This window comes from Candida theae (genome assembly GCF_024610275.1).
Source record: "Candida theae strain CBS 12239 chromosome Unknown scaffold2, whole genome shotgun sequence".
Classification (NCBI taxonomy): domain Eukaryota; kingdom Fungi; phylum Ascomycota; class Pichiomycetes; order Serinales; family Debaryomycetaceae; genus Lodderomyces; species Lodderomyces theae.
In genome coordinates this window covers 254,076-280,797 of record NW_026261438.1, presented here as the reverse complement: position 1 = coordinate 280,797, position 26,722 = coordinate 254,076, and the positions used below count along the sequence as shown (strand labels likewise).

General features: G+C 40.9%; 11 protein-coding genes across 11 annotated transcripts; 5 read left to right on the top strand and 6 right to left on the bottom strand. All coding sequences in view use genetic code 12, as the record gives it.

The window, feature by feature from the left end:
- Nucleotides 1-72: 72 nt before the first annotated feature.
- On the bottom strand, nucleotides 73-3,708 carry HAL9 (Hal9p; the record flags this gene model as incomplete). Its single annotated transcript, XM_051752435.1, has 1 exon — nucleotides 73-3,708. One exon carries the CDS (start codon nucleotides 3,706-3,708, stop codon nucleotides 73-75), a length of 3,636 nt encoding a protein of 1,211 aa, XP_051608492.1.
- Nucleotides 3,709-7,022: 3,314 nt separating this feature from the next.
- Nucleotides 7,023-10,007, bottom strand: TAC1 (Tac1p; the record flags this gene model as incomplete). The annotated part of the gene is made up of 1 exon (XM_051752434.1): nucleotides 7,023-10,007. The coding sequence occupies one exon, from the start codon at nucleotides 10,005-10,007 to the stop codon at nucleotides 7,023-7,025; it is 2,985 nt and encodes a 994-aa protein (XP_051608491.1).
- A 583-nt stretch (nucleotides 10,008-10,590) lies between these two features.
- ZNC1 (Znc1p) lies at nucleotides 10,591-13,182 on the bottom strand (the record flags this gene model as incomplete). The annotated part of the gene is made up of 1 exon (XM_051752433.1): nucleotides 10,591-13,182. One exon carries the CDS (start codon nucleotides 13,180-13,182, stop codon nucleotides 10,591-10,593), a length of 2,592 nt encoding a protein of 863 aa, XP_051608490.1.
- A 1,001-nt stretch (nucleotides 13,183-14,183) lies between these two features.
- KGF57_003053 (peptide alpha-N-acetyltransferase complex A subunit) lies at nucleotides 14,184-16,496 on the top strand (the record flags this gene model as incomplete). Its single annotated transcript, XM_051752432.1, has 1 exon — nucleotides 14,184-16,496. The coding sequence occupies one exon, from the start codon at nucleotides 14,184-14,186 to the stop codon at nucleotides 16,494-16,496; it is 2,313 nt and encodes a 770-aa protein (XP_051608489.1).
- A 61-nt stretch (nucleotides 16,497-16,557) lies between these two features.
- On the bottom strand, nucleotides 16,558-17,190 carry KGF57_003052 (uncharacterized protein; the record flags this gene model as incomplete). Its single annotated transcript, XM_051752431.1, has 1 exon — nucleotides 16,558-17,190. One exon carries the CDS (start codon nucleotides 17,188-17,190, stop codon nucleotides 16,558-16,560), a length of 633 nt encoding a protein of 210 aa, XP_051608488.1.
- Nucleotides 17,191-17,361: 171 nt separating this feature from the next.
- Nucleotides 17,362-17,973, top strand: KGF57_003051 (uncharacterized protein; the record flags this gene model as incomplete). Its single annotated transcript, XM_051752430.1, has 1 exon — nucleotides 17,362-17,973. The coding sequence occupies one exon, from the start codon at nucleotides 17,362-17,364 to the stop codon at nucleotides 17,971-17,973; it is 612 nt and encodes a 203-aa protein (XP_051608487.1).
- Nucleotides 17,974-18,626: 653 nt separating this feature from the next.
- Nucleotides 18,627-19,160, top strand: GIS2 (mRNA-binding translational activator; the record flags this gene model as incomplete). The annotated part of the gene is made up of 1 exon (XM_051752429.1): nucleotides 18,627-19,160. One exon carries the CDS (start codon nucleotides 18,627-18,629, stop codon nucleotides 19,158-19,160), a length of 534 nt encoding a protein of 177 aa, XP_051608486.1.
- Nucleotides 19,161-19,513: 353 nt separating this feature from the next.
- KGF57_003049 (phosphoinositide 5-phosphatase) lies at nucleotides 19,514-20,911 on the bottom strand (the record flags this gene model as incomplete). The annotated part of the gene is made up of 1 exon (XM_051752428.1): nucleotides 19,514-20,911. One exon carries the CDS (start codon nucleotides 20,909-20,911, stop codon nucleotides 19,514-19,516), a length of 1,398 nt encoding a protein of 465 aa, XP_051608485.1.
- Nucleotides 20,912-21,178: 267 nt separating this feature from the next.
- On the top strand, nucleotides 21,179-22,699 carry KGF57_003048 (SF3a splicing factor complex subunit; the record flags this gene model as incomplete). The annotated part of the gene is made up of 1 exon (XM_051752427.1): nucleotides 21,179-22,699. The coding sequence occupies one exon, from the start codon at nucleotides 21,179-21,181 to the stop codon at nucleotides 22,697-22,699; it is 1,521 nt and encodes a 506-aa protein (XP_051608484.1).
- A 146-nt stretch (nucleotides 22,700-22,845) lies between these two features.
- Nucleotides 22,846-24,603, top strand: KGF57_003047 (bifunctional DRAP deaminase/tRNA pseudouridine synthase; the record flags this gene model as incomplete). The annotated part of the gene is made up of 1 exon (XM_051752425.1): nucleotides 22,846-24,603. The coding sequence occupies one exon, from the start codon at nucleotides 22,846-22,848 to the stop codon at nucleotides 24,601-24,603; it is 1,758 nt and encodes a 585-aa protein (XP_051608483.1).
- Nucleotides 24,604-24,633: 30 nt separating this feature from the next.
- Nucleotides 24,634-26,271, bottom strand: RIM21 (Rim21p; the record flags this gene model as incomplete). The annotated part of the gene is made up of 1 exon (XM_051752424.1): nucleotides 24,634-26,271. The coding sequence occupies one exon, from the start codon at nucleotides 26,269-26,271 to the stop codon at nucleotides 24,634-24,636; it is 1,638 nt and encodes a 545-aa protein (XP_051608482.1).
- Between the last annotated feature and the right edge of the window lie 451 nt (nucleotides 26,272-26,722).

Sequence of the window (26,722 nt, the reverse complement as noted above, 5' to 3'; positions counted from 1 at the left end):
AAGCTAATTTGTGTAAACTTTTATCTATATACGTTGGTGATCGCAAATTTCAAGTATTGGAAAGCTGTATCTTTACTCTTCAAACAGCCCTGGTGGTCCATCCGCCTCATCCATATTTGACCCGTTAACGAATGCGTCATCGAGCTGGGTCAACATACTCGATTGCTGATTATGATCACCAATATCATTTCCAGGATTAAGCGATGCAAACATATTCGGCACCATACCTACCAAATGCGGATCATGTGGGTTTAGCGCAGGGGCCATATTGTGCTGCTGTTGCTGCAGTTGTTGTTGCTCAGAGGCATTCTGCCCCCACTCAAATTGATGGAGTTGGGGTACAGCGTTGGTGAGATACTGATACTGATGAGATGTAATGGACGACGCATCCAGGTTTCGAGGCGCATACGTTGTCATATACGTCAGTGATGGATGTGGTTGCTGATGAATAAAAGGCTGCTGCATCTGATCTGGTAACTGATGCTGCTGTACTCGATTCCGAAACATAGGTCGATGTAGTGAATCTAGCATGTGATTGGGTCCATCGGGTTGCGAGGCCATCGTAACACCTTCCATGAGATGTGCCTGCTGTGGGTGGTGGATGCCCTCATTGTAGTGCAGGTGTGAGGCCAGAGGCGTTTGAGGGTAATAGCCACTGCTATAGATTCGCTCGTCTATTCTCGATTGAGGTGTATGCAGTCGATTAATGGGCATCGAATGCGAAGCGTGTTGTGGGATGCGGAAATTCAATTGTCGGTCTCCCAGTGGATCATCATTAGCAACGTGAGTTTTCTCTTGCTCTTTTCTGACCTTTGTGGAGTTCAGTGGTGATATTGCATGTTTCAAGATGTTGTCAATCTTTCTCTTGGTTGAATCCTTTTCACTTCTTTCTTTGCTTATGCGGGTGGTGTCACTTTCAGTACTAGTAGAATTGCCAGACTTGCTGTTCTTACTGTTGCTGGTGCTGGTGCTGGTGCTGTTGCTGGTGCTGGTCCTGTTACTGTCATTTGTGGCGTTGTCATTATTAGATGAGGATGAATTAGAACTTTGCGCTGGAGTACCGCCACTGCCACTAAGTTCAGATTCAATATCGACAATGTTATACGAACGAAACCACATCTCAAATACCCTCGAACTTGAACTTGGATTTATACCTATTTCGCCCTCAGTTGTGTAAAATTCTGGAAATTGCTGCGGCAAGTCCAAATGTTTCTGTAATGTCTTAGTCCTTGAAAACAATTTGGATTTGATTTCCTCGTTGCAAATGTTTATAAGGATCCGCAACATGTACCTTGTTACCAAGTCATACAATTTCTGTCGAATGCAATTGCGCTGTATATGGGCGGGTGTGACTTTAGTCCTATAGCTAAAGAACTGCGTTGAAATCTCAATCATCAATTTCAAATCAGTTTCAGCTTCAGAAGTGTTGGGTTCAGCAAAATGCACACCGGCTAGATGACAAAAAGCAATAAAAGGTGCATATAGAAACCAACTAAAGGTAGAAAACGGCATAGTTCTCAAATTCAAAGTTTTGGAAATGTGGAGAATGGTCCTGGCACTTTCAAGGGAAACGTGTCTATACTCTCCAATCCTTTTAATCAAGGGTTCATTCTCCGCCGTGGGTTCGAGGTTCTGGATTGCGGTTCGATTCACCGTCATCAAATGCAAATAATAAGTCATATACATTGAAAGGATATTCTCATGTGCGGAATCAAACGCCAAAACCCGATCCAGTGGCTTGTTCTTTGCTTTGAAAAAAAACCGTGGATCATTGTGAAAACAAATTGTGATTGGTGGCTGGAACATGTTTGCTAGGGCATGCATGTCCTTGTTGATTTCATCAATGTATGTGAATAGCTTGCTTAGTTTAATGTTTCGAGAAGCAGCACTATAGATCCATTCGTAGGACTTCAAGCGTATTTCTGTCAACTGATACAAAAAATATGCGGCACTTCTATGCAATGTCTTATTCTCAGACAATTCATACAAATTTGAAGCATCCTTCAGGATCTTTGCCTCGTTCCACAATGCTCGCAACCTTTCGATTCCTGAATGTACAATAATGGAAGTTGACTTGTCACCGTCAATGAGTTCCCGTAGTCCACTCTCCCTCTCTTGAATCTGTCTACCATACCGATAACACGAACCAACCTCATAAGTTTGACAAAACCACCACAATCGTTTACGCATATGACGTTCGTGCCAGCTCAATCCTTCGTAGGTCTCTATTCGATTGAAACCCAAATCTCGCGCGTATCTGACAGCTAGTGCGATTGGGCTATAGGTCAGCTTCACACAGGAGATTACGCTTTGCAAATAAATCACAAATAAAGCCATTGCTTGAACAGTTTCAACCCCTTCGCAAGCAAACACTAATCGATTGTAGTAAAATATTGCCGAAAAGAAACATTTGGTATGGAGTTCAACCAATTCTTTGTCACTTATAGATTCTATTATAGGCGACTTGTGTTTGGAATGCTTTCTTAATGTGTCAACGTTTCTCTCATCCACAACGGCCGATATGCATAACCCAATCAGGAGACACATTATCATCAATTCAGACCAAGTGAAAGACCTCAGCTTAGAGTTAAGGCCCTTTGTATATAACTTCTTGTTGTTCTTGAAATAGCTGTCAAATAAGGTTCTGATATGGGAAGATTCGCAGATGTACGAAACAAGGTAAATGTCGTCAAGGTAGTTAAGTAGTTCAAGTGGAATAGTTGAATCTGTAAATGTATTGTCGATGAGATCAGTCCTGTTTCGAACGACAGTCTTGATTGGCTGACATATAGAATCAAAAAACGCATGGGCGTAAAAATTGAATATCGAACCAACGTGCAAAATGTCTTTGACTTCAGTTCGATTGTGCGGTCCCAATCCCTGAAAGAGAGATTCCAAAGTCGATTTTGAAAAGATGTCAGTAATCGCATGCGAACCTAACTTGTTGTTTTTGGTAACAGGGGATGACGAGTGAGCCATAGTATCCTTACCATCTTCTCCTCGTGTGAAGTTTTCGTTTGTACGATCACGATGATCTATATTGTCCACTGGCAGTTTCGATTGGTGTCTATCATCATAAGTCGCTGTTCTTCCTCGTCTTATCTCTTCAGTTAATCCAACTAGTAGTTCTTCGATTCTATCCATTCGTAAGTTCAACTGATCAATAGCTTGGGCTTTACTTTGTTTCACCGAACCGGGGGAGTCGGTCTTGGCAGCTTTTACGATTCTGGGAATTTTGGGAATTTTGGGAGTTTTGGGTACCTTGGGTACCTTTGACACCTTGGGTTTCCTTTCCTGATCAGCGGGATATACACAATCTCCGTCATTATTCTCCCGACAATTTGAACATGGTAAATTTCCATCACACTTGACCTTCTTTTTTCGACAGTATACACAAGCTTTTGAAACTCGAGGCCTTTTCTTTCTGTTTCCATCTATTATTGTATCCTGATTGTGAGTTGCTGGAGTGGGTTGTTGTCTTGGAGATAGCAGAACTGAGTTACTATCTTCAGTGATTGTGCTACCACTTGTTTGAGTAGACTGTAGTCCAGACCTACGAAGCAATGTGGGTCTCGCTAACGGTGACTCGCCTACTGACAGACTTGGAGTTTGATGTAGTTGCCGAGATGAAGACTCTGTGGTGTTTGATTGCGATGCGAGGCTTTGAGACGCCAGATCAGACTTGAAGTTGGGTAATGGATCTGGCATACGACTTTTCTCTATATTCGGAAGCCTTCAATGGTATGTTAGCTTTGCATGGGAGACAATCAGAAAGAATCCAAAACAAGGACTTTTCAGGTGGTAATAGGGAAGCCAGAAAAGGAAGCGAGTGGGTTGAGGGTGGAAATCTATCGGTTAAGCTCACTTCAATAGAGACTGGCTATTGGCTCTAGTAGATCTGAAATGAAAGTTATCTGTGTCAGCGAGTAGGATTTCTGACTTTATGAATCACAACCACAGACGAAGTCGAGTCGAGTTAAAAACTGATATTGGAGACTGGCTGGGAAAAAGAATGAGACTGGCAAAAGATGTTTGGAATTTTGAAGAGGAGAGAGAGAGAGAGAGAGAGAGAGAGAGAGAGAGTGTGTGTGTGTGTGTGTGTGTGCACTTTGTTTCCGTTTACTTCCCACTGCCTCTACTGAAGTGAAACAATCTCCCCAATTATAACAGTAGAGAGAAATTTACCCATTTGGCGTATACTTACTATTGTATATTGTTTATTGTGTGAGTTTTTGTACTCTTCAGTTTGTGCGCTGTATATAGTTTGAGTTATAAAGGGGATAGAAAATATTCAAAGAAAATTTTCTCTTCTTCTACAGCATTTGCCATAAACGACACAATAACGAATTATGGCTCACCCATATGTAAATCCAGAGAAGAAGAAGGATCGAAAAAGAAAAAAAAAAAAAATAGAGACAAATAGGGGAATGGATCCGATCGAGTCCACAAGTTCTCCAACCCCTCTAACCATTCGAGGGAATTTTATTATTGGCTTTTGTCTCTGATTGTCTTGTTTATTTGCGGTGACAGCAAGCGCCAGAAAAAGATTTCAAAGACAAACATCTCCTTTGTTGCATGGCTGCAGTGGGAGGAGTCACTAGACACTAGCCAGTACGTAGTTACATACACGATTTGCATAGTATTCGAGTCCTCGGCACATTCCGAGCTCACTGAGCAAAAGCTTTTGCCAACTACAACCATCCTGTTGGCTTCCAGAAGCCAAATGGTGACCTCACCTTTCTCGTTTTCAAATCACCCTGCGTCAAAGATTCCATCTTAATTCTTCGAAGTTCTCTCACCGTTGAAGTTGTGTCGCTACACAAATGGGAGTGTACACAAAAGTGTGGGGCGAATTATACTATACTGTCTCATTTACTTAGCAGCAGTCGTTGTTTCAGACAATAATGAAGTAAGCTTGAGGAACACATATCCAGATATGGCACTGTCAAAAAGTGAGACTAGTCTAAGAAAATGCAGTCGTCGGTTATGCTTTTCCCCGATTCCTTTGAAGTATACGCTTCTATTTTATTCTACTTTCTTTCTATTTTGTTCAGTTATGGGGCTATACAATAAGGAGGAAGTATGTTGCGTATGCAAGAGATTAAAGTATTACTTCTTCAGCAAAAATAGAATGCCTGGGGGGTACGCTGGACTGGTTCTGCCTCAGTTTATTCTATCCGGCGGGAAAACTTTCAACCCGATCATGTTTTGCCATCATCAGTGTTTTCCTTTTTTTTTTTCCTTTTTTTTTTTCCTTTTTGTTTTCTCCAATTTGTTCTGCTTTATCAACCTGTAGGGTGGACTTTGTTGTTCCTTACACAAATTACTTATGTCGAGTAGGCAAGAGTATTGTGTGCTCACCACTGTATAAATGGTTTTGTTACCGTTCTCGAACTTAAAAGTCAAATTTAAGCGCTTCAACAGCCAAACTATAACTAGTGAGATATACAGTTAGCGCCAACTTGAAATAACACGTGAAAACATACAATACTCTATTGAATAGAGTTGGCATTTATTATTTTTTTTTTTTTTTTAGTTTTTTGTTTTGTTTTTTCTTTTTCATAAAATGCCTAATTATTGACAACTAAATCTTTAGGATGTTCATATTTTCAGCTTGGGTCAATGCTGAGGGGACCAAAAAAGACAAAAACGTAAAAAAAAAAAAGCCCCCTCCTTAGCAACTTAGTTCGGTATTATTTCTATTTTTATTTTTATTTTTCGACCCCCCCCCCATATTAAAAAAAGTTTGTTCTTGGTTACTCCTTTTCAAGATCCTTTACATATTTTCCCAAAGATTGTAACATTAGTCAATAGAAAACAAAAGTTCTGTCGAAAACAAGAAAACTGCACTTTGTGCATTTACGATGAACGTACCAAGTGATTTGTAAGTTGAATTTGCTTTTGCATATGAAGAGATGAAATGGTCGTGCAACAAGGTGAAACATTGGAAAACAAAACAGAATTAGTTAATGTAACACAAAACGCAATAGAAGAAGAAGAACACAACGAAACTTTGGTTACACAAAACTAGCATAGATTCGATTTGAATCATCCTGCGCTACCAGCTAATAACAAAAGTTGGTGTGTTGTTTGATTTAAGCGAGTTGGCAAACACATCTTTCCTTGTTCCGCTTTTATTCTCCACCGGCAGATTCCACCAGGCTCGTAAGATTAGCTGGTGAAAGCTTGTTTAAACGTGTTCCGACATGAACCCGCTGTTCCCCGCTTTCTTTCACTGTTTATGAGTCACAATTCTCATTTAATTGGTTTTCAATTTTGTTTGTGAGCAACGGTTCCGGTGCCTCACGCCGTTGCCTTTTATTTTGCCACAAATAATCAAAACACTAAGAAACGGAATATATCTCAGTACGGAAAACTTGAACAGATTGGTTTCCGTTCACCATGGTTGTTTGCACTCCGGGAATTGAGCTTATTTAGCTCTACCACTAACTCCATGTATGGTTTTCTTCTACTTTGGAACTTTCAATTATGGCATTTTTCGTTTTTCTTTTTTCTTTAATTTAGTGCTAGAAAAGTTTGCTTATATACTACTTCCATGCAGAACAATTGAGTACAATAACCTCGCTAATTTTTTACCCTAGTTATTTTGCAAAATTTTAGCTCAGGAGAAAAATCCTACGGTTTAAATCTAGTTAACTGTTGTAATTACGAGAAGTCCTATTCTTGAACATACTACATAACCACGCTTGCCCGCCGTAAAATGCGTATTCGTATTTGTGATAATCAGCGCAAGAATCAGCGCCAATTTTTTTCATTAAAATCAACCACACATCTGCGCAAGGGCTTGTTTCTCATCTTTCTTGACTATACTACCCCGCACTAAACTCGTAAAGTTGACAAAAGTGAGATAACAAGCAGGGAATCGTTTTATCTTAACATTACCAGCTCTACTTACAGATACAGTTCAGAATTACACATTGGAAGTGAAATTTCCAGTTGAAACTTCTCCAGCTGAGAAAACTATCATCACTACACACAATCCAGCCATAGTCCATATTCCTTCATATACCTAAGTTATTATCAAAGAAGAAATTAGGCATATTGTTAATCTGAGCTAAAAACATACTCAGCGCACCATCTGCGCCTGCATCGTATGGTGCTACACCGTATCCATTCATTTCCGGCACCGAACCAACAGACGCTGTATTCAAAGGTAGGTTGGACATGGGCACTTGAGTCGATCGCAAACTAGCGCTACTCGGATGTTGATTCAGCGCGTGATCTAATGGGTGCACAAACGACGGAATTGCATTCAACGGATTCGGAGGAACCCCAGGTAACTGGTGCTGACGAGACTGCGCATTGGAAAAGGATTGAGGGTGATGCTGAGTTGAATATTGTCCATTTGAGCTACCAGCACTAAAAGAAGCACTGTTATGGTTGTTGTTGTTGTTGTTGTTGATGTTGTTGTTGTCTTGGTCGGAATGCATAATATTAGATAGGGAAGGATTGTACCTGGGTGAAGAAGCAAAAGGACTCACCGTGTTGGGCTTGGACATCGAAGACGACACCTCCAGACTCCATTCGTCACTAGTTTCAAAAAACGATTGACCAAAAAAAGCGGGGAAATTGTTGGAAAATTCTGCAGTTTCTTGATATAGTTCGGGGAACTTCACTTCAACACTATTCAAATGCGCCCTCAATGCCTCATCATTTTGTAAAACCTGTACTCCAGTTTCATTCTCATAAGCGGTTATCACAACCTTCAACATTAGCCTTATGATCAACTCAATTGATATACCTCCCCGCGTTCGCAAGTGTTTATCGGGCCTCGAAAAATCACCTACAAAATCGAAAAACCCCATTGATGTCTCAGCCAACAATTTCAAATCACTGGGAACGTTGGGGGAGTGTGGATGATTTAAAACTGATCCTCCCAAGGTTAAAAAGGCAATTATAGGAAAATAAATTACCCAGTTTATGAATGTACATTCCACCGTTGTGCGGTCAACCTGTTTCATCAACACCAAGATCGTCCGTGCTGCATCCAACGATGTATTACGGAACTTCAATATCTGACATCCGGCATCAACTTTGTCAGTTTGCACAACAAAGGGAAACCGATTGATCACCATCAAATGAGCAAAAAATTCTAGTTGTCCTCCAAGCATGACTCCACGTTCCGCCTCAGGGACTTTGCGATCGAGGAAGTGAAACATTGGATCATTGAAAAACCGGGGCCGATGTTCTTCTGACATATGTTGAGCCAATTCTAACATTTCCAGGTTTAAATGTTCCAAAGCATTGGATAATGAATCAAAATCGCGCAATCTCGCCGAGGCTGAAAATAGCAAGCTGTATGATTCAGATTTGATCTTGGCCAAAAGCATACCGAAGAAGTGATAATAAAACGATTTGTCATTCAAAGATCTCAATTTTTCAAGTAAACGGAAACTTAGTGGTTGGGTAGGATCTCCTAAAAAGGCTTCGTCAGCTACTGCCATTGTCACTTGGCGTTCCGCCGCGTCAACCTCACAACTTGAATCAAAATAAGAAGTTGAACATTGAATACACGATGAAAGCACATCTGCCTCTGTGCATGTGGTGACATCATCGGTGTTGATCACAGGTGGCTTTCCGAGCCTAAAACACATATCAGTATCGTAATAATAGCAAAACCACCAAACCAATCGCCGCCTTTGTTGCTCTTTGTCATCCAACTTGTTGAAGTATTCTATTCTGTGCAACCCAGTTTCTTGGGCGTACCTTACGGCAACTGCTTTGGGTATGTAGTTGATATGATTCGTAATCCAATTGCCTTCACAATAAGAAATCAATAATAAGATACCTTCTATGGTTTCTAAGCCTTCACCAACGAGACTAAGCCGGTGGTAGTAGTAGATAGCATTATCTAGCAACTTGTCTTGCAAATGGTGCAATCTAGCATCCTTCTTGTACTTTGTTTTGTCCAACAATACATCCACACCCATCAACAAGACCGAAGTCATGATCAATAGTTCAGAAATGGTAAAATTCCTCTTCTTTGTAGGGTCAGCAATTCCATCGTAGTAAGAGACAAACATTGTTCGCACTGTGTCCACATTGACAAGAAAGCTTATCATAGGTATAGACCCATAAGCCTCAACCAACTCCATCACCAACATGGAGTCTGTTGGGAACGGTCTTTGCATCAACTTTTGTCTTGCGTGGGCGTCAATCAATGGTGGATCGGTCCACTTTTTCAAAAACATGTTTAGCTTGTTGTGACACACAAGCAAAGTATTCTTCAATGGTGTTATACATTCCGATCCGCGAGGTCCCAACTTTTGTTCCATCCAATCCAACGACTCCCTGGAGAAAATGGAAAATATTGATTGTGTACCAACATACAGGGCGGGTTTCCCCCCCACCGTTGTTAGGTCCAATGCATTGGCGCCACTTGGGTCATTTGCTCCTTCTTTTGATTCACCATATAATCTTCCATGACCCTCTTGACCATGCTCTGAGTTCGATGATGATGGTTCATGCGGGTATGGATCCACAGAATTTGCCTTTTCTGAAGTGAATGTGTCAGCTTTGGTGACCCCGGCCCGATTTGCGAGTAATTCAACAGTGCCTGTCAATCTTTCAAGAACGCTTTCAAGCTTGGACATTCGAAAGTCCAACAGATTTGTCAGATCTGTACGATTAACTTGCGTCGACAGTGCAGGCACTGTCCTTGATATGTGTTTTTCATGGTGATTCTTGTGATCCAGCTTCAGTATTCTCGATCGTCTTCGTATCAGCCTCTCCGTATACAGGCACACTTTAGGCTTTCGAGATTGAGTACAATTCTGACACGGATATGATCCATCACACTTGATTTTCTTTCGTCGACAAACATCACATGCTATTTTTATCCGTTTCTTGTTTTCATCTTTTGACTCAGTGTCGGTTCCGGGACTGTGGGTATCTGGAATCATCGCATTAGCATTGTTTTCAATTGTATTGGTGGTGTTGCCATTTACACCAGCTGTAGTCACTTTATCGTTGGTTATTTCTGTCATATTAATACCCAGGAGAGATCACAAGCAAAGCTATCACGAATCTGCTGACACTCTAGCTTTTTGGTTTTTTTTAATTTTTGCGGTTTGATTAAGAAACGATGCTGTGTCTGATGTAGGACACAAATTTTCTTTTTTGGTTTTCTTTTTCGGTTTGTCTAATTACGCCAGGAGACGGAGTACAAGGTGGGGGCTTTGCCAAACATCTTTGAGAGACAGAGACGTGATCTGTGGGATCGGAAGGATTTAGCAACGCTATTCTCCAGTTTTTGTAAGCATATCACACTTTACTTTTCCTTCAAGAAAACAGTCTGCTTTGTCCCCCCCCCCCTTAATCCGGATCGGCAAAGAAACACGGAACTTGTAGATACCGCCAAACACGGCGAAGTGCCCTTTACAACGTACATGTTGACGTAGCCTCTAGTGATGCAGTACCGATGAAAAGTCACCCATTCAACTGCAAGACTACAAAGATTTCATGCGTAACGCAGTTCAGTCGTTTTAATAATGTCTCTCTACACTGCAAACCTCTGAAAGATATATATTCATACAAATACAGACTGAAATTGAAATTGCTCATCAAAAATCAAGTGTTTAAATCGTAATCAAAAAACCCCGACAATTCATTAATCTCACCAAAGACAAATTGATTAAAGTTTTCCTCATTCATCAAATTCTCAAAATCAATGACTTCACCCACTGGTGGCATTCCGACTCCAAAAGCGTCCAGTTGCTCACCGGGTTTACTAGCCAATTGGTAACTGTTGGTATAACTGGATAGTACTGGCTTGACACTAGTGTTGTATGACCCTGATGACGAAGAGGAGGAAGTTGAACTAGAAGGTGGTGCAAGCGGAGGTTGGCTGTGACTCGGCGTAGGATCTCTTGTGTTATCGTCGGAATTGGGCTGGAATATTTCCGGGTACTTTGTTTGCAACGATTCAATATGTTCCTTTAAGCCAGGCCTCATCCTGTAAAAGTGTACATTGGCTTTTTTTTCCATAGTATCGATCAATATCCTCAACACTGAGCGACTCACCATATCACAAAACATTCTTTTGTTGTCGAGGTTGCTCGACTGGGTCCCTTTATAGGCAAAAAAGTTCAACGAAGCATCAATCAATAGTAAACAATCATAATACGAGGAAGGTTCCGTAGGATACACTAAGCAATTACCCAAAATACTCAAGAATGCCACAAAGGGGTAAAATATCAAAAAGGGGAAACTGGCGTCATCAATTTTCCACAACGAGTTTGGGTTGGAGACACATTGCAAAATATACCTGGCAGCTCGGAGAGACTTATTACCGTAATGTAAAAGCCTATCATCTTCAATCTCAAATTGTTCAAGGAAAGGAACTCTATTCACTGATAGAATGTGTGCATGATATGACAAGTGGAACAGAAGTACATTGAATTTCAATATCTCCTCATCACAATCAAACTGAGGCAATGTAAATGGATGGTCTCCAACAGGCTCTATGATTCCAGGCTCTATTAGTTGGGCCAATGTCTTCATATCGTCATTGATCTCATTGACAACAGTGAGCGCTCCTTGTGTGTTGATACTGGATGGAAGTTTTGAGTACAACTTGTAATAACTTTTTGCCTTGATCCGTGTCAACATAAGCACAAAATGTGCAAAATAAAACACAGCACCTTCCTTTTTCAAAGATGCAATCAATCTAGGTGCATTTCTTTCATAATCAGGATTGACAAACAAGTTTCTTGGCACAGATATAATACAAGGATCTACCTCACTTAACGTGGTGACATCTTCGTTGTTGATCAACATTGGCTTCCCACTCTTGTAACTAATTTCAACACTCATGTACTCACAAAATAACCACATCTTCCTATAAGCCAAAGCGGATTCACGATCTTTTTCCTCCAAGACTTCTACTCTGTGAAAGCCGAGTTCTTTGGCATATCTTCCCATAATACTCACAATAATGTAATTCACATGGAAATCCGATATAAACGACTCTTCAATCACCAAACTTAACAAAGCAAGCCCTTGAAGGGATCTGTACCCTTCATTGTGTTTGGAGACGTAGTCATAATCATACATTGCATTATCAAAGAGTTTGGAACGGAGCTCTTCAGCTTCTGTGATTGTTAATGCCGACAAATTCGGATGGTGTGAACCAATGATACGTTTCGGCGATGTGAATTTGGATAGCGATAACACCAATGCTGAATTCATTATTAAAAATTCACTTCGGGTAATGGTTGATAATATGGAACTATTATTTGTAGAAATTGCATAATAGTACTTGTCAAAAAGGTCTTGGATTTCGTGCCTTGTACACACAAACGACCCCATGCAAACTCTTCGATAATAGGCTTCCAACAATTCCAGGTACAATGCCTTGTGTGATGGTGAGAAATAAGTTTGAGGATTTTGTGGCTGTCTTTGTTTACTTAATATGTTTGTTGATCGATCAACTGCATCAGACAACACTAAAGGAACACTTTTCAAAGGAGCATACAACTGTGGGTTAACCAAACTGGCTCGCGAACCTTGAAGACGTTCTTTTACCCATTTCATTGAGCGACCAGAAAGTGTGTACATTAGAGAGTGAGCGCCACAAAATTCGGAGATACGTTTCATGGTTTTCTTTGCCATGCAATCCTTGTCCTTAGCAGAATAATGCGGTTCAAGCATTTGCTTCATGGATTTTGCGTCGCTGACCAAGCTTTGCTCTCTATAAGGAGAGTTGTCTGTACTTGCATCATGCATATCCTCATCGTCCGATACCTCATCAGACATGTTGCCAACGGAATCATTTTCCGCAGTCAGTTCCTGATTCCCCGATATCTGAGCAAGTATGCCCATTTTATCGGTGGGGTCCAAATTTGTCACTAGTCTTGTGACTAAACTTTCCAATACATTTATCCTAGCATTCAATTCATTTATAGTTTTACCTTGTTTAGATACCTTGGGCTCCCTCTTGATTGTCTTTCTAGCCTCAGCACTGCTCATACGTTTCTTTCTCTCCTTTGGTACATATGAGTAAACACACTCGCGCTTGCGACTAATACATTTGGAACAAGGTTCTTCGCCATCACATTTGGACTTCCGTTTTCTGCAATAGTCACACGCCACCTTCGTACGCAACCTTTTTTCGCCGTCCTGGGTGTACTCAGGATTGATTGGATTATTGAGACTTGACATTTGTATGTGAAAGTGGTCGGGTCTTTTGGAATTTTTTCAATGAATCAGAATCGGAAACCTTATTCGGGATAATGGCGCTTAATATAACCATGTCAATATATCATCCGTCCATATCCCGCTCAACAGAATTTTTTTTTTTTTCTTTTCTTTCTTTCTGTGCAATGGATGTACTATATGCAGTACACAAAAATATGGAAGGCGCTAACTCCGAGGGAATTACCTGTGATGTTGGGTATCTTGACAGCTTACTTTCATCACTACTTGTCTATACTTCTTGCGTGTTCTGTAGATAGAGATCGATAGCATTTTGATAGTCGATATAAGATGCAATAGGAAATGTCCATTAAGAACTAACTATGGCCTCACCTAAAGTCGTGTCGCGCACAATACCAAAAAGACGTTGATATAACAATGCTCTCACCAGAATAGATCAACCACACTTGCCCAAAAATAAACACAATGCAAGGTTTATTCTTTGAATGATTTGTCAGCCAGCTATCTATATAAGCAGTTTTATTGTTCAGTATGCAAGCCCTGTTGGTGCTTTTGTAACTGACAGATATTGGGGACACGAATTTTTAATTTGCAGCTCTATTGTCGCTTCTATAATGTATATGCCAAAATTAATGCGCTAATGCGCTAATGCGCTATTGGGATAAGAAATTAGCTCAAGAACTGAGTCGTATGCTACTCTAACTGTAAATAGTACAGGGGGTAGCCTACACAAACCTCAGCTCTACTTGAACCTAATCATCCATATGCTACTTAGACTAGAATGGTCTCTTCTACGTCACGTGCAATCACTGCTACCAACTGCGTTTTTTAATTTTTTTTAATTTTTTTTTTTTTTTTTCTTTTCGTTCTTTCGTTCGTTCGTTCGTTTTGTCTCTCTCACTCTCTCTCACTCACTGTCTGTCGCATCTGCGTCGAGGGATTTGAATAATTTTCAAGCATCAATAAGACTTCCAAAGTATTGGCCCCATTATAGACCACGCATATCAATGGCGCCGAAGAAAGCTACCCCGATATTTGCCAACAAAGAAGATGCAAATTTCAGAGAAGCGTTGCAACTCTACGACCAAAAACAATACAAGAAGGCATTGAAGCTTGTGGATGCAAATTTGAAAAAGAATTCAAACCATGCTGAATCGTTAGCTTTGAAAGGGTGTATCTTGCATTTCACGGGGAACAAGGATGAAGCAGTGACATATATCAAGAAGGCAAGTGATAAAGACTCGTCAAATTATCTTGTTGATCATTTGGTTGGGCTATACTATCGTGCATTGGAAGACTATGTCGAAGCGGCAAAGTGGTTCAAAGCAGCAATGGACAATGGGTCCCCGAATAAGCCTATACTACGTGATTTATCGTTCATGCAAGTGCAAAATCGCGACTACAAGCCCTTGACCGAGTGCAGACAACAATATTTGGAGCATGCACCTGGTTACAGAGCCAATTGGACGGGTCTTGCTGTCGCCCAGCACTTGAATAAAGATTATTCCGGGGCAGTGGCTACACTTACCAAAATCGAAGGAATTATCAAGGACCATTTAACAGCAAGTGACATGTATGAGCACAGTGAAGCAGTCTTGTATAAAAATCAAGTGCTTTCTGAATCAGGAAATTTCAGCAAAGCTTTGGAGGTGTTGGAGCAAGATACTGATAGTATTAAAGATCGTTTATCGTACTTGGAATACAAAGCAAAGTACCTTCTTTATTTGGGGCGCAAGAAGGAAGCATCTTTGGTTTATAGAGAACTATTGAAGACCAACCCGGACAACATGCAATATTACATAATGTTGGAGTTGGCATTGGAAACAAACATTATGGAACCTGAAGTTAGAGTTAGATTATACGACAAGTTGACTTCATTTTACCCAAAGTCTGACCCTCCGAGGTATTTGCCATTGACTTTTTTGCTGGCGGATTCCTCATTGTTTGAACAAAAATGTAAAGACTACATTATCCCCCAGCTTTTACGAGGTGTACCTGCCACGTTTGTCAATGTGAAGCCATTATATGGATACCAAGGGAAACTCGAGGTTATTGAAAAGATCGTTTTGGATTTCCTCATCGAGGATGCACCAAAAAATCCAAACCCTTCCGTAACCGTGTGGACCTACTTTTATCTTGCACAACATTATTTGTACAAGAAGGAACTTGATACAGCGATGAAGTATATTGAGTTGGCAATTGAACATACTCCTACACTTGTTGAATTGTACATTATCAAAGCTAGAATTTTGAAACACAAGGGGCTCTTTGAGGAGGCATCTAACGTTATGGATAGTGGAAGAAAGCTAGATCTACAAGATCGTTTCATCAATTCCAAAGCAACAAAATATATGCTCCGTGCCAACAAGGTCGATGAAGCGATAGATTGCATATCATTGTTTACCAAGCTTGACGAGGACGCGGTCAATGGGTGTAAAGACTTGCACTTGATGCAAGTCAATTGGGTATTGATTGAAAGTGCCGAAGCTTACACAAGATTGTACCATGAACAAGAAGCTAAACTCGTAGCATCGGATCTCGGTAAAGATAGCGAGGAATATACCGCATTGCAGGAAAATGTAGCCATTTACAAAGGATTAGCCTTGAAAAGATTTCAAGCAGTTGTCAAGATATTCAAAACGTTTTACAGTGATCAGTACGATTTCCATTCGTATTGTTTGAGGCGAGGAACACCACGTGATTACATCGATATGTTGAGATGGGAGGATAAAATTCATGCTACGCCAGTATACGTTCGTGCCTTGAGGGGGTTATTGAACTTTTATGTTGAGCTTTACGAAGAGCAACAACGTGTGTCTTCTGAACAATCTCAAGATGATTTGAAGACGAAAAAGAGTGGTAAAAAGCAGAAGAAAGGAAAATCAAATAAAAAGAAACTGGACCAAGCTACTAAAGTTGAGGCTGAAAAAGACGACCAAGATCCGTTTGGATTGACTCTTCTTCTGACTTTGAAGCAAACCGATTTCATTGAACAGTTGTCGAAATTAGTTGAACCTCTTGCGTCTGAAGCTCCAACGTCGAAGGATACTTGGGAGTTACTTTTCAAAATTTACACCATTCAAGGTAAGTACGTGTTGGCGTTACAAGCCCTTAAGAGCTTGGACAAGATACTCAATGGGGACGGAAGCAAGAAGCTTAAAGAAGTCGGGGATCGGGCTCGATACTTGTCTGAGATGAGCAAACAAGACGCCAAAGCCAACCAAGCTATTGTTAAGGTAGTTGAAAAAGGGTTATGCTCGACCTTTCCCGAATTTGAAAAGTTGTCACCAGAAGAGTTCAGAGCTGTTTATAGTAAATAGAGCAATTGAAAAATAAAAAAAATAAAAATACCCGTACATAGCCCTCCTCCATCTATTCTATTTACGAATTGATCCAGTTTTCCACTTGGCCCCTAGCAACACCGCCTGCGAGATTGAGTGTTTGTCGGCCCAAGGGGAAATAACTCACAGTGTACCATAACGCAGCCACCAACTGAATTGCAGCAAATATTATTGACAACAAGGTACTCTTCAAGCTTAAACTGCTGATCAACGTCAAGATTATGCTTGCACCAAACACAATCGTAAAAATGATTCTCGTTGATGAGAACAAATGCAACAAATAAGCCTGCGCTCCTTGTAAGACGCCAAAACTGATAAGGAAGAAGATCAGTCCCAATGACCAAAGTAAAGCAAACTTCCTTGGTTTCAAACTCAAGACAGGGAACAAAAAGATACATATAAGCCAACAACAAAGTGCACCGGCAAAACACAATGCAAACACTAGCATTCTGTCCCATCTGGATAATTCAAACATACCTGGCTCAGATGTGACGTAGTTGTCATCATCTTCTAGATACACTGATTGACTGCGGAAGGGATTTAGCTTTTGGAGCCTAGTTTTGAAGGAGTGGGAAGAGCCCGGTTGTGTTACCGGAGGAGGCAATGGGGCACCATCGCTGGTTGGATTCTGGCTCAAGGGGGTATATTTTTGAAAAGATTGAAAGAATGACATGATGTCTGGAGAGTTATGTGTGAGTGAGTGAGTGAGTGAGTGAGTGAGTGTAGTAATTGTCTCCTCTGTCGTGTTTGTTCGGGCTTAAAGAAAATTATCTCCAGCGAAAAACTACTCTCTTCATTCAACACAGGACAGAGTCACACAATCACATATTAACCCTAAACCAAGATGTCTACACCCTCCACCGCCATAGCCACTGCCAATTCAGAAAGACAGTTTATTGAGACATACACGCAACTAATGGGGTTATCTGAAAACACTTCACCCAGTCAATTCTACTCCACGCATGATTATGACAAGTTGCAATCATTGGGACCCAGTTTGCCCAAATTCTCTTATAAATTTCCAACAACAGTCAGCGCTAAAGCTGATGAAGGCTCCTCAATCAAGTTGAAGTTCAAATCAATCAAACCGCCATTCAAGATCACCCACGAATTTGATGCACCAACCACTTCCACCGTTTATAAAATCAAGTCCCAATTGATTGAGGATGTTGATACATTGAAATCAGCAGGCGTTTCTCCAAAAGATGTGAAGTTAATGTTGAAGTCTAAAGTTGTTCAAGATACGTCTACATTGACTTCGTTGGTTGCGGAAAATTCAGAATTATCGTTCAATTGCATCATAACGCCTCCACCGGCATCTAAAGAACCAGAGGTTGAAGCACCAACTAGTCTCAGTGATTCAGCTTTCAAGCAGATCTACAACATAATCAAACAGGATTTGAGTGATCCATCTAAAGCGGATGAAATTTTCCAAAAGTTCAAGAATAGTATATAGATGGTATATAGATGACTTAATTATTATTCGACACCCACTATACCCGGTTTGTTACACCCAAGTCCTCACATTATAATCCAGTCCTCCACCTGTAGATGCCTCACTTGCAACCGGCTTCCTTTCCACTCACTTTCCCCTCCATTCTTCAAATCTCTTTGCAACTAACTCATTCAATGTGTGTCCCTCGGCACGACCCACCCTTTGTTCGTACAAATAATATGAAGCAACACCCATTCCAATCCCTATAATAGGATCTAGAGATCTGGAAATCAAATATGGATACTGCATTGTCCTCAGTTCGTAATACTTTGGAAGCCTTGTCAATTGACTGTTCTTGTACCACAACGGCCTTAGCAGGATCAAAATGAAACAGTGCAAACCAATAGTCGTGTACACTTGCACAATGAAACTTTTGGCCTCTTTTGCACGCAAAAAATTTTTCACTTTCTTTTTCCTCCTCAGAGAAGAGGAAGAGAAGAAGAACAGAAAATAAATTACATGACATATAATTTTACTCTTGGTTTGGTTCATAATACAAACACACACACACACATATATACCCACCCAAGTACCAAAAACTACATTTCGTTTAGTTTTTGATAGAAAGTTGGAAGAGAGGTTGAAAGAAAAGTATTTGAAGAAACGAAGAAAAGATGGCTGCTGTTTTCCCAAGAACGTGTTACAAATGTGGTGAAGCTGGCCACGTTGCTGACGATTGCACTCAAGAAGAAAGATTGTGCTACAACTGCCGTAAACCAGGCCACGAATCAGGTGATTGTCCAGAACCAAAGCAAAACAACACTAAGCAGTGTTACTCTTGTGGTGATGTAGGTCACATTCAAACCGAATGTCCTAACCAATCTCAAGGAGCCAAGTGTTACAACTGTGGTCAATTTGGTCACATCTCAAAGGAATGTGACCAAGCTCCAACTGGAAATGCTGCTCCTTTCAGAAAGGCTTATGGTCCAAGAGGTGGCTCAGCTGCAGGTACCACCTGTTACAAGTGTGGTGGTCCAAACCATTTTGCTAGAGACTGCCAAGCTGGAAACGCCAAGTGTTATGCTTGTGGTAAGCCTGGACACATCTCCAAGGACTGTCACTCTGCTGCTGGCGGTGCTTCTGCTGGTGCCAAGGCTTGTTACAACTGTGGAAAGCCAGGCCACATTTCAAGGGAATGTACCGCTTAAGCTTGTTGTGTCGAGTTAAGGTCACAGTAGTGTGGTTGTTATGACTATACCTTGTGTTTTTTTTTGTTTGACATCATGCTTATGTGATAGCATTTGGTGTGTTGTTTTTGCAAAATATGCGTTGTGAGTTGATGCACATTTCTATCATTTGTTTATAGTTGTTTAGTGAGTTATCAAAAAATAAAATTTTAAACGGGTGTGTTTGAACTTTGTATTAGATATTACGTTGAAGGGGAAGAGGTGGATTTATATATGTATTACCGTATTAACCACAAGGGTGTTTTTTTGTTTGGATGTTAATGTACCGCCATCAATGACACTTTTGTTTTGTGGTAACACTACCTTTCTGGTTTTCAGAAAAATCTGAAATACACCCAAACAATAAAGATTAAAGTCAATAGGAATAAGCGCCCCTGTCTTGTGCCTCCCAACCATATACCGTATCCAATAATGGTGTTTGATAAAGGACGTATCACATTCTGTGTAATATTATCATATGTTGTAGGTTTCAAATATAAGGTGGTGGGCCCGCTCACCACATTTGAGCTACGCTCAAGTGCTTCAAGACGAGAGGTTTCATTCAAGAGAACACCCGCTTTCAAACCTGCAGGTAAGATTTGCATACATCCTGATAATGGCGATATAATCAGCTGGGGCGGCAGAAATGGAACGGATATTTCTAAATAAATAGGGCGGTGGTCGGACATCAAAAGCGAATCCAATGAATTATACTCTTTAACCTCTGGCAAGGACTGGCGTACGATTTCGTCATGGTTTGCTTTGCTAGAACTGGTCAATTTGGGAAATTGTTGCCCCAAAGTATTCGGTCCAACTTCTTCGTATGATGATAAGTAGACAACTCTGTCGCACCAGGATGGCGACCTTTTGGTATTGTAAATTGCAGTGTTCAAATGGAATTTGTATGTTGGGGGGAATGTTATCTTACCTTCTGAAAAGTTTTGCAAAACGTCCCCATTCTGCATACTCATCTTCAATTCATCGTACTTATCAACAAGCTCTTCAACTCTCTTGGAATATGCAGCATCGGTAGCAGAAACATCAAGTAAGGAGAGTAACTCTTGACTTTCTGCGTCGTTTGGAGTATAGTTTTGACTAGTCCTGTAATTCAAATCACCCAATATGAATACATGATTCTCGGGTTTGATAAGGCCGTACCCATCACCAAAATTCAACGAACGTATGATATTGTAGAGGTTAGTGTTTCTTTGAAGGTAGTAATACTCACCTTCATATGCATTTAAATGGGCTGTGGCAAACGACAACTCCACATGATCCGAACTGTCAAGAGCCCCCTCAGGATAATACGACACTCTTGCTCCGACACCGCCTTTCAAGCTGGAATACGCATATCCACAACTAGTTGTTGCTGTCCGTACATTTTTAAACTTTGCCGCATACGGCGTTATGATGATCATTCCTATGGCTCCGATAAATGTCAGTGAAATTGTCAGAAACCCCGTCGGTTGATGGTACTTTTCCTGCAATGCCAGTTGTAGCATTTGGTTGAAATTGATTAGTTTAGCACTTGCTGATGATGCAAAAAGACCGTCCAATACTGAACAAAACTCTTGGAAGCCAAATACATAAAGGGATGATAATTGGTCGGGGAGGATCAGGACTAGTTTGGACTTGAAGACTTCGGGGATTAAATCTTGTTGATTGCAGTTGTAAGTGAAAAGGAACAAAGGGATTGGAACATGCTTTGTGGTAGGAATTGACGAGGAAGGCATTGTGTAACTGTGAAAGATTGGGACAATTCAAGCGGGCGAGGGAGGGATTGAAGGGTATCGGATTCACCGTTTCATTATCAGTTGCTGCGTATCTGTTTAGCCTTTTTTTGTTTTTTGTATTTTGTTTTTTGTTTATTTTTGCTTCATCACAAAACAATCCTGTCTCTTCAGTTTTCTCCACCCACATTTGAATCCAGTATAACACACACACACACACACACACACACACACACACACACACACACACACACACACACACACACACCAATGAGCAGTACCTTAGAGTCACAGCGATTGGCTTTGGAGAACCTTGATGCCATTGAAGATGCTCTAACACAAAGGTTTTTGAGAAATCCCAATCTTCTTCCCAAATCATTACGAAGAAAATACGACAATATCCCACCACTCGGGAAAAATAGAGCATACACTAAACGGTTGTTTCGTCTTCAACAACACGAGTTGAGGCACCTCCTGCAAGAATATGATAGCAAGTTGAAACAAGTGTTATCCTCTGTGCAAAATGATGCAGCAGCCATTCACCAGGAGCTACAGAGTATTGAGGAAGACGGCACATTTGAAAAGTTTGAGCAGTTGATTGCACCACTTTTGAAAGATACAAACGAAGGACCGGTGGTTAGAGGAGTACAACAGCAGTACGCATTGTTTGGTAGTGCTGACCCTAAAACAGTGAAGGTGAAGCTAAAGAAAAGGAAAGGTCAGGAAGTGGTAATGGCGAAAAGGCTGGATTTGCTAAGTAATGCCGCTTCGCATATACAGAACATCGAATTGGATGACGTTCTTGATCTAAAGCAGTTTCACCAGTTCTATAACGAAAACTTCACATCTAGCGAGATCCCATACGTCCAATATTTGTACTCTTTTAACAAGTTCCCCTACGAGAAATCGAACAAGGAAGTTTATCGCCTGTACTTGAAGTCGCTATACAATTATTTGAAACAAAAATACATAGTGTTGTATCCATTATCAGATATTGTGACCATTTTGAAAGAGGTTGAAAGTACTGTTGAGAACAAAGCTTCACAAAACCAGAATGGTTTGGGGTCTGAACTATACTGTGCCGTCTGTGACAAACATTTTGCGACTACAACCGTCTACAAAGCTCATCTAGAGAGTAAAAAGCATCTCAAGAAAGTCAAGAAAGTAGGTGAGACGTTTCAAAATGAAGAAAATAAGCCCAATGCATGGTACGAACGATCAATACAGATATTGGCCACGCATCTAGACGAAGCAATTCACCAAACGGAAAAATATTTGGTACTGTCAGAAAGAGCAAGATTCAATGAGGAACAAGATCAAATCGACATTGAAAATGAGTATACAGAGATTGAAAATAGCGGAGACTCTGATTCCAACGGAGAGTCAAGCTCCGACTCGGAAAATGATGATGATTTATTCAAAAACTTGCCGTTGGGAAGTGATGGTACCCCTATCCCATACTGGCTTTACAAACTACAAGGTTTGCATAAAACGTATCGGTGTGAGATATGTGGAAATGTTGGTTACAAGGGCAAACAAGCATTTGAACGACACTTCAATAGCGCCAAGCATCAAAAGGGTTTGCAATTATTGGGGATAGCTGAGGATCAGTATCAGCTTTTCAAAAACATTCTGCTGATTGACGAGGCACAGAACTTGATGGATAGGTTAAAGAAGGAGGCAAGGTTGAAACAAAGTGAATTACATGATGCAATCGAAGTTGAAGACAAGCAAGGTAATGTGATGAGTTATATAGATTACTTAGATTTGAAGAAACAAGGATTGAAGTAAAGGATGCCTTTAAAATTGGAAAGAACTATTCCTTTATAGTACGTGTAGATTTTACGCTGCGCACAGTTTTTTTTTTTGAAATCATTAGGTTTCACTACCCATTCCAGGCAACTCATTTTGTCAAGCTGCATCGTATACTTAGAAAAATGTGCTTGGATGGTGCTTCGTCCGGCATCAAAAGAAGCGGGTCTCCGTCACAGGGATCCAACCTACAACAACGCGCAGCCAAGGTTCGCGATGCACAAGGATTTCGACTTCGTCAACAGGAAAGAGATAAATCCGAAAAGACGGCATTTGATCAGATGGGAGGGTCGAATGGAGAAGACGCTTCTTTGGTCGAGGGAAAGACCATTGCGGAGGAGGAAGCAGAGGGTGCCAAGTACATAATCGATGGCAAGTTGAGAAGAGTCACTCCTTATTATTTCACGTATATGACCTACTGTAAATTACGTTGGAGAGATCGGACACTAATAGATATATTCACCGACGAATTTAGGGATAGAACTCCAGAAGCATATAAAAAGGCAATTGAAAGTGGCATGGTTAGTATCAATTCGAAACCCGCCAACTTGGAAACCATTGTTCGAAATGGTGATTTAATCAGCCACAGAGGGTTCAGACGTGAGCCACCGGTGAATTCCGCCCCGGTCAAGATCGTGTATGAGAACGACCAACTACTTGTTATTGATAAACCATCAGGCATACCTGTACACCCCACTGGTCGATACCGGTACAATACGATTACGAAAATTTTACAACACGATATGGGTAAGACTGTGCACCCTTGTAATCGGTTGGATAGGTTGACTTCCGGGTTGATGTTTTTGGGTAAGACTGCACAGGGGTCTAATGACTTTATGAAACAGATTCGGGATAGAAATGTGTCCAAGGAGTATATTGCTAGAGTGAAGGGGGAGTTCCCAGTAGAAGACTGCACTATAGACAAGCCTTTGTATACTTTGAGTCCGAAGCATACTTTGAATGTTGTTGATGAAGAAAAGGGTAAGGAGGCGGTTACTGAATTCAAGCGCATCTCTTATGATCCTGTTACAAATACCAGCGTGGTCAAATGTCATCCCTTGACTGGCAGAACGCATCAGATTAGAGTTCATTTGCAATATATTGGCCATCCAATAGCCAATGACCCGATATACTCAAACCCGTACGTCTGGGGAGACCAGCTCGGAATCGGCGGCAAGGCAAAGTATGATGACGTGATTTCGAGATTGGACTCGATTGGTAAAACTAGGGCAGCATCCAGTTGGATACACCCAGAGGAAGATGGAGAGGTTCTTTCCAACGAAATATGTCCTCACACCGGGTTACCCTTGTATACGGACCCCGGTTTCAACGATCTCGAGCTCTGGCTACATGCATATTCCTACAGTGCCGATGATGGTTCCTGGTCTTACAAAACTGAATATCCCGAATGGTCACTCGAGAGTAGTCGAAAGTATATGCTTCAAGCGTTAAAAGAGGCCAACAAATGTGGAGAGACGCAGACTCAATTCAATGTCGGGTGTATCATTGTTCACAATGGAAAAGTTCTCTCCACTGGACATTCAAGAGAACTCGAAGGCAACACACATGCTGAGCAATGTGCGTTGGAAAAGTATTTCGAACAAACTGGGAAAAGAGAAGTTCCCTTGGGAACCGAACTTTTCACAACGATGGAACCTTGCTCTTTCCGCTTAAGTGGCAATGCCCCTTGTGTTGAGAGGATATTGGAAACACCTGGAATCAAAACGTGTTTTGTGGGAGTTGTTGAACCGGACGTTTTTGTAAAAGATAATACATCTTACAAGATTCTTACTGATTCCAGTATAGCATACGTGCATATACCCGGATACGAGGATGAGTGTTTGGAGATTGCCAAGAAGGGCCATGATAAAGTTGTTACATAGTATAGATACATAGTCTTTGATCGATTACTTTTAATGTTCTTCCTCTTGACTTGAAAGATCGACAACAACCTCTTTTTTCGCATACACGTAGACATTTCTTCTGTTTCTGCTGGTTGTAGAGGCAATGGTGTTGAAATCCAGCGGTCCCTCAGTGGTGACACCATCCACATCAGACCTACCAGCGGCAACATTGATAGTTTGTGGTGCAGGATGAGCTATTTCATGAGACTCGATTGGATGATTGTCTTTTGATCTGCCGCTGAACGAATGTGTTGAAACGCTTACAGATCTAGGAATAGCAAAGCCAGCTGCTATAATGGTATCCGTTAGCGACAAAAATGCCTGCTTAGATATTTGCAAAGCATTTAGCACCTTTCTTGTAGCGGATGTTCCACCAGCCTGTAAGTCTCCTTGCTCATGTAATCGAGAGTTTCGTGATTGGTTCAGAATTCTTCTTGACCGAGCTGCCTCAATATCACCACCAGTGTCATTCGATGCTCTTCCACCATGTTCATCATCACCACCATCATCATTTTCTTCTTCTTCTTCTTCTTCTCCTTCTTCGTCATCATCATCCAACGGTATTTGCTCTTCGACGAAAAGTTCAAACCTATCGAGCTCATACGACTCATCTTCGTAAAATCTTCGACCAAGAACGCCTTCTTTTTCCTTTGCTCTCATAATAAGGTTGAATTTGTTGCACCATTCCCATGGTATCACTACACCAATCACATAGTTGACCACCGAAAAGATTTCGGACAACTCGTAAATAAACGCATTCGACACATCGGCAATGAAAAACGCAACGGGGCTGTAAATTAAAATCAATGTGAGAAGCGTCAATAGCCAAATACGTCGGTTCGCTAAAATTATTTGAATCTTACTGATGAAGTAGACTGTAATGATGGCAGCATAGCATAAAGCCATGGCTATTCTCACCAAGTAAATGAACGCAGGCAATATATCCCCCGCCTCGTTGTTTACGTCAAAATAATGGAACTGTGCAATACTCCAAATGACCTGCGATGCAATGGACGCAGCACAGCCAACATAAAACGTAAGCCGTTTGTCCTTTTGTCGCTGAAACAACCTCATTATTATTTGCACTTGATTAATTTGTAAGAGTAAAACCACAATCAAATCAATTATATTGACGGCCTTGTTTTCGTTTATTTCACTCAAGACTTTTGCTCCATGAAGATACCCCTCACGCTGTTGCATGTGAAGAATAATTATTGATTTGATGACAACCACCAAGATGTAGACCGATGAGAGCAAAGTCGACAATTTCAACAACCACGACGGTTTAATGGTATAGTTTGTAAACACAAATATTGTGAGAAACCAAGTGATGACAGCCAGTACAGCTATTGCATAGACTATGGATACGACACTGTAGCTAAATAACCCTCGAGTGTTGTGGTGGGTAAAGTTGGCCCATGACTCTGCGACTATAGGTAAAGGTCTCGTGAATTTGTCAATCACTAGTCCCACATTGGTATTTAGAACGGGTATTGCGTCATGATAGCAGTTTTGCACGTATTGCGCTTGCAGAATGTATTGTACTGGATAGTCTGGATCATGTGATATGACCATGCCCTCATTTAAATTGATCTCCTTGCATGATGGGTAAGGTTTAGCGTCCCACCATGAGCTTCTCCAATACATGGCATATGTAGGAGGGTGTTTCGTGTTGTACGTGAGTGCTGATCAGTTGGTATAATCTGTTGCTGTATGTATGTGTGTATGTATGTGTGTATGTATGTATATTTGTCTGGAGTCCCTGTTTGAATTTCTTGTTCTGTCTCTTGTTTTATTTTTTTTTTTTTCTGTTTTGTTTTGTAACCCTTTTTTTGCAGAGAAGAACACGGCACAGCGGTTAATGTTATTCCATGGCTTATTGATACACTTGCGAATCCAACTTACATCTAGAAATAGGTAATGGTTTTCTACTCGCGCAAGTCTCCTACCCCCTTGTTTGGACACTGGCAATGAAGAAAAACGTGTCTTCCAGAATAGAGTAGTGTATAACCATTTACCTTGTCCAAACTGGTTCTAGCCACAAAACATGCCAGCAAACATGCCAGCAAACATGCCAGCAAACATGCCAGCAAACCAG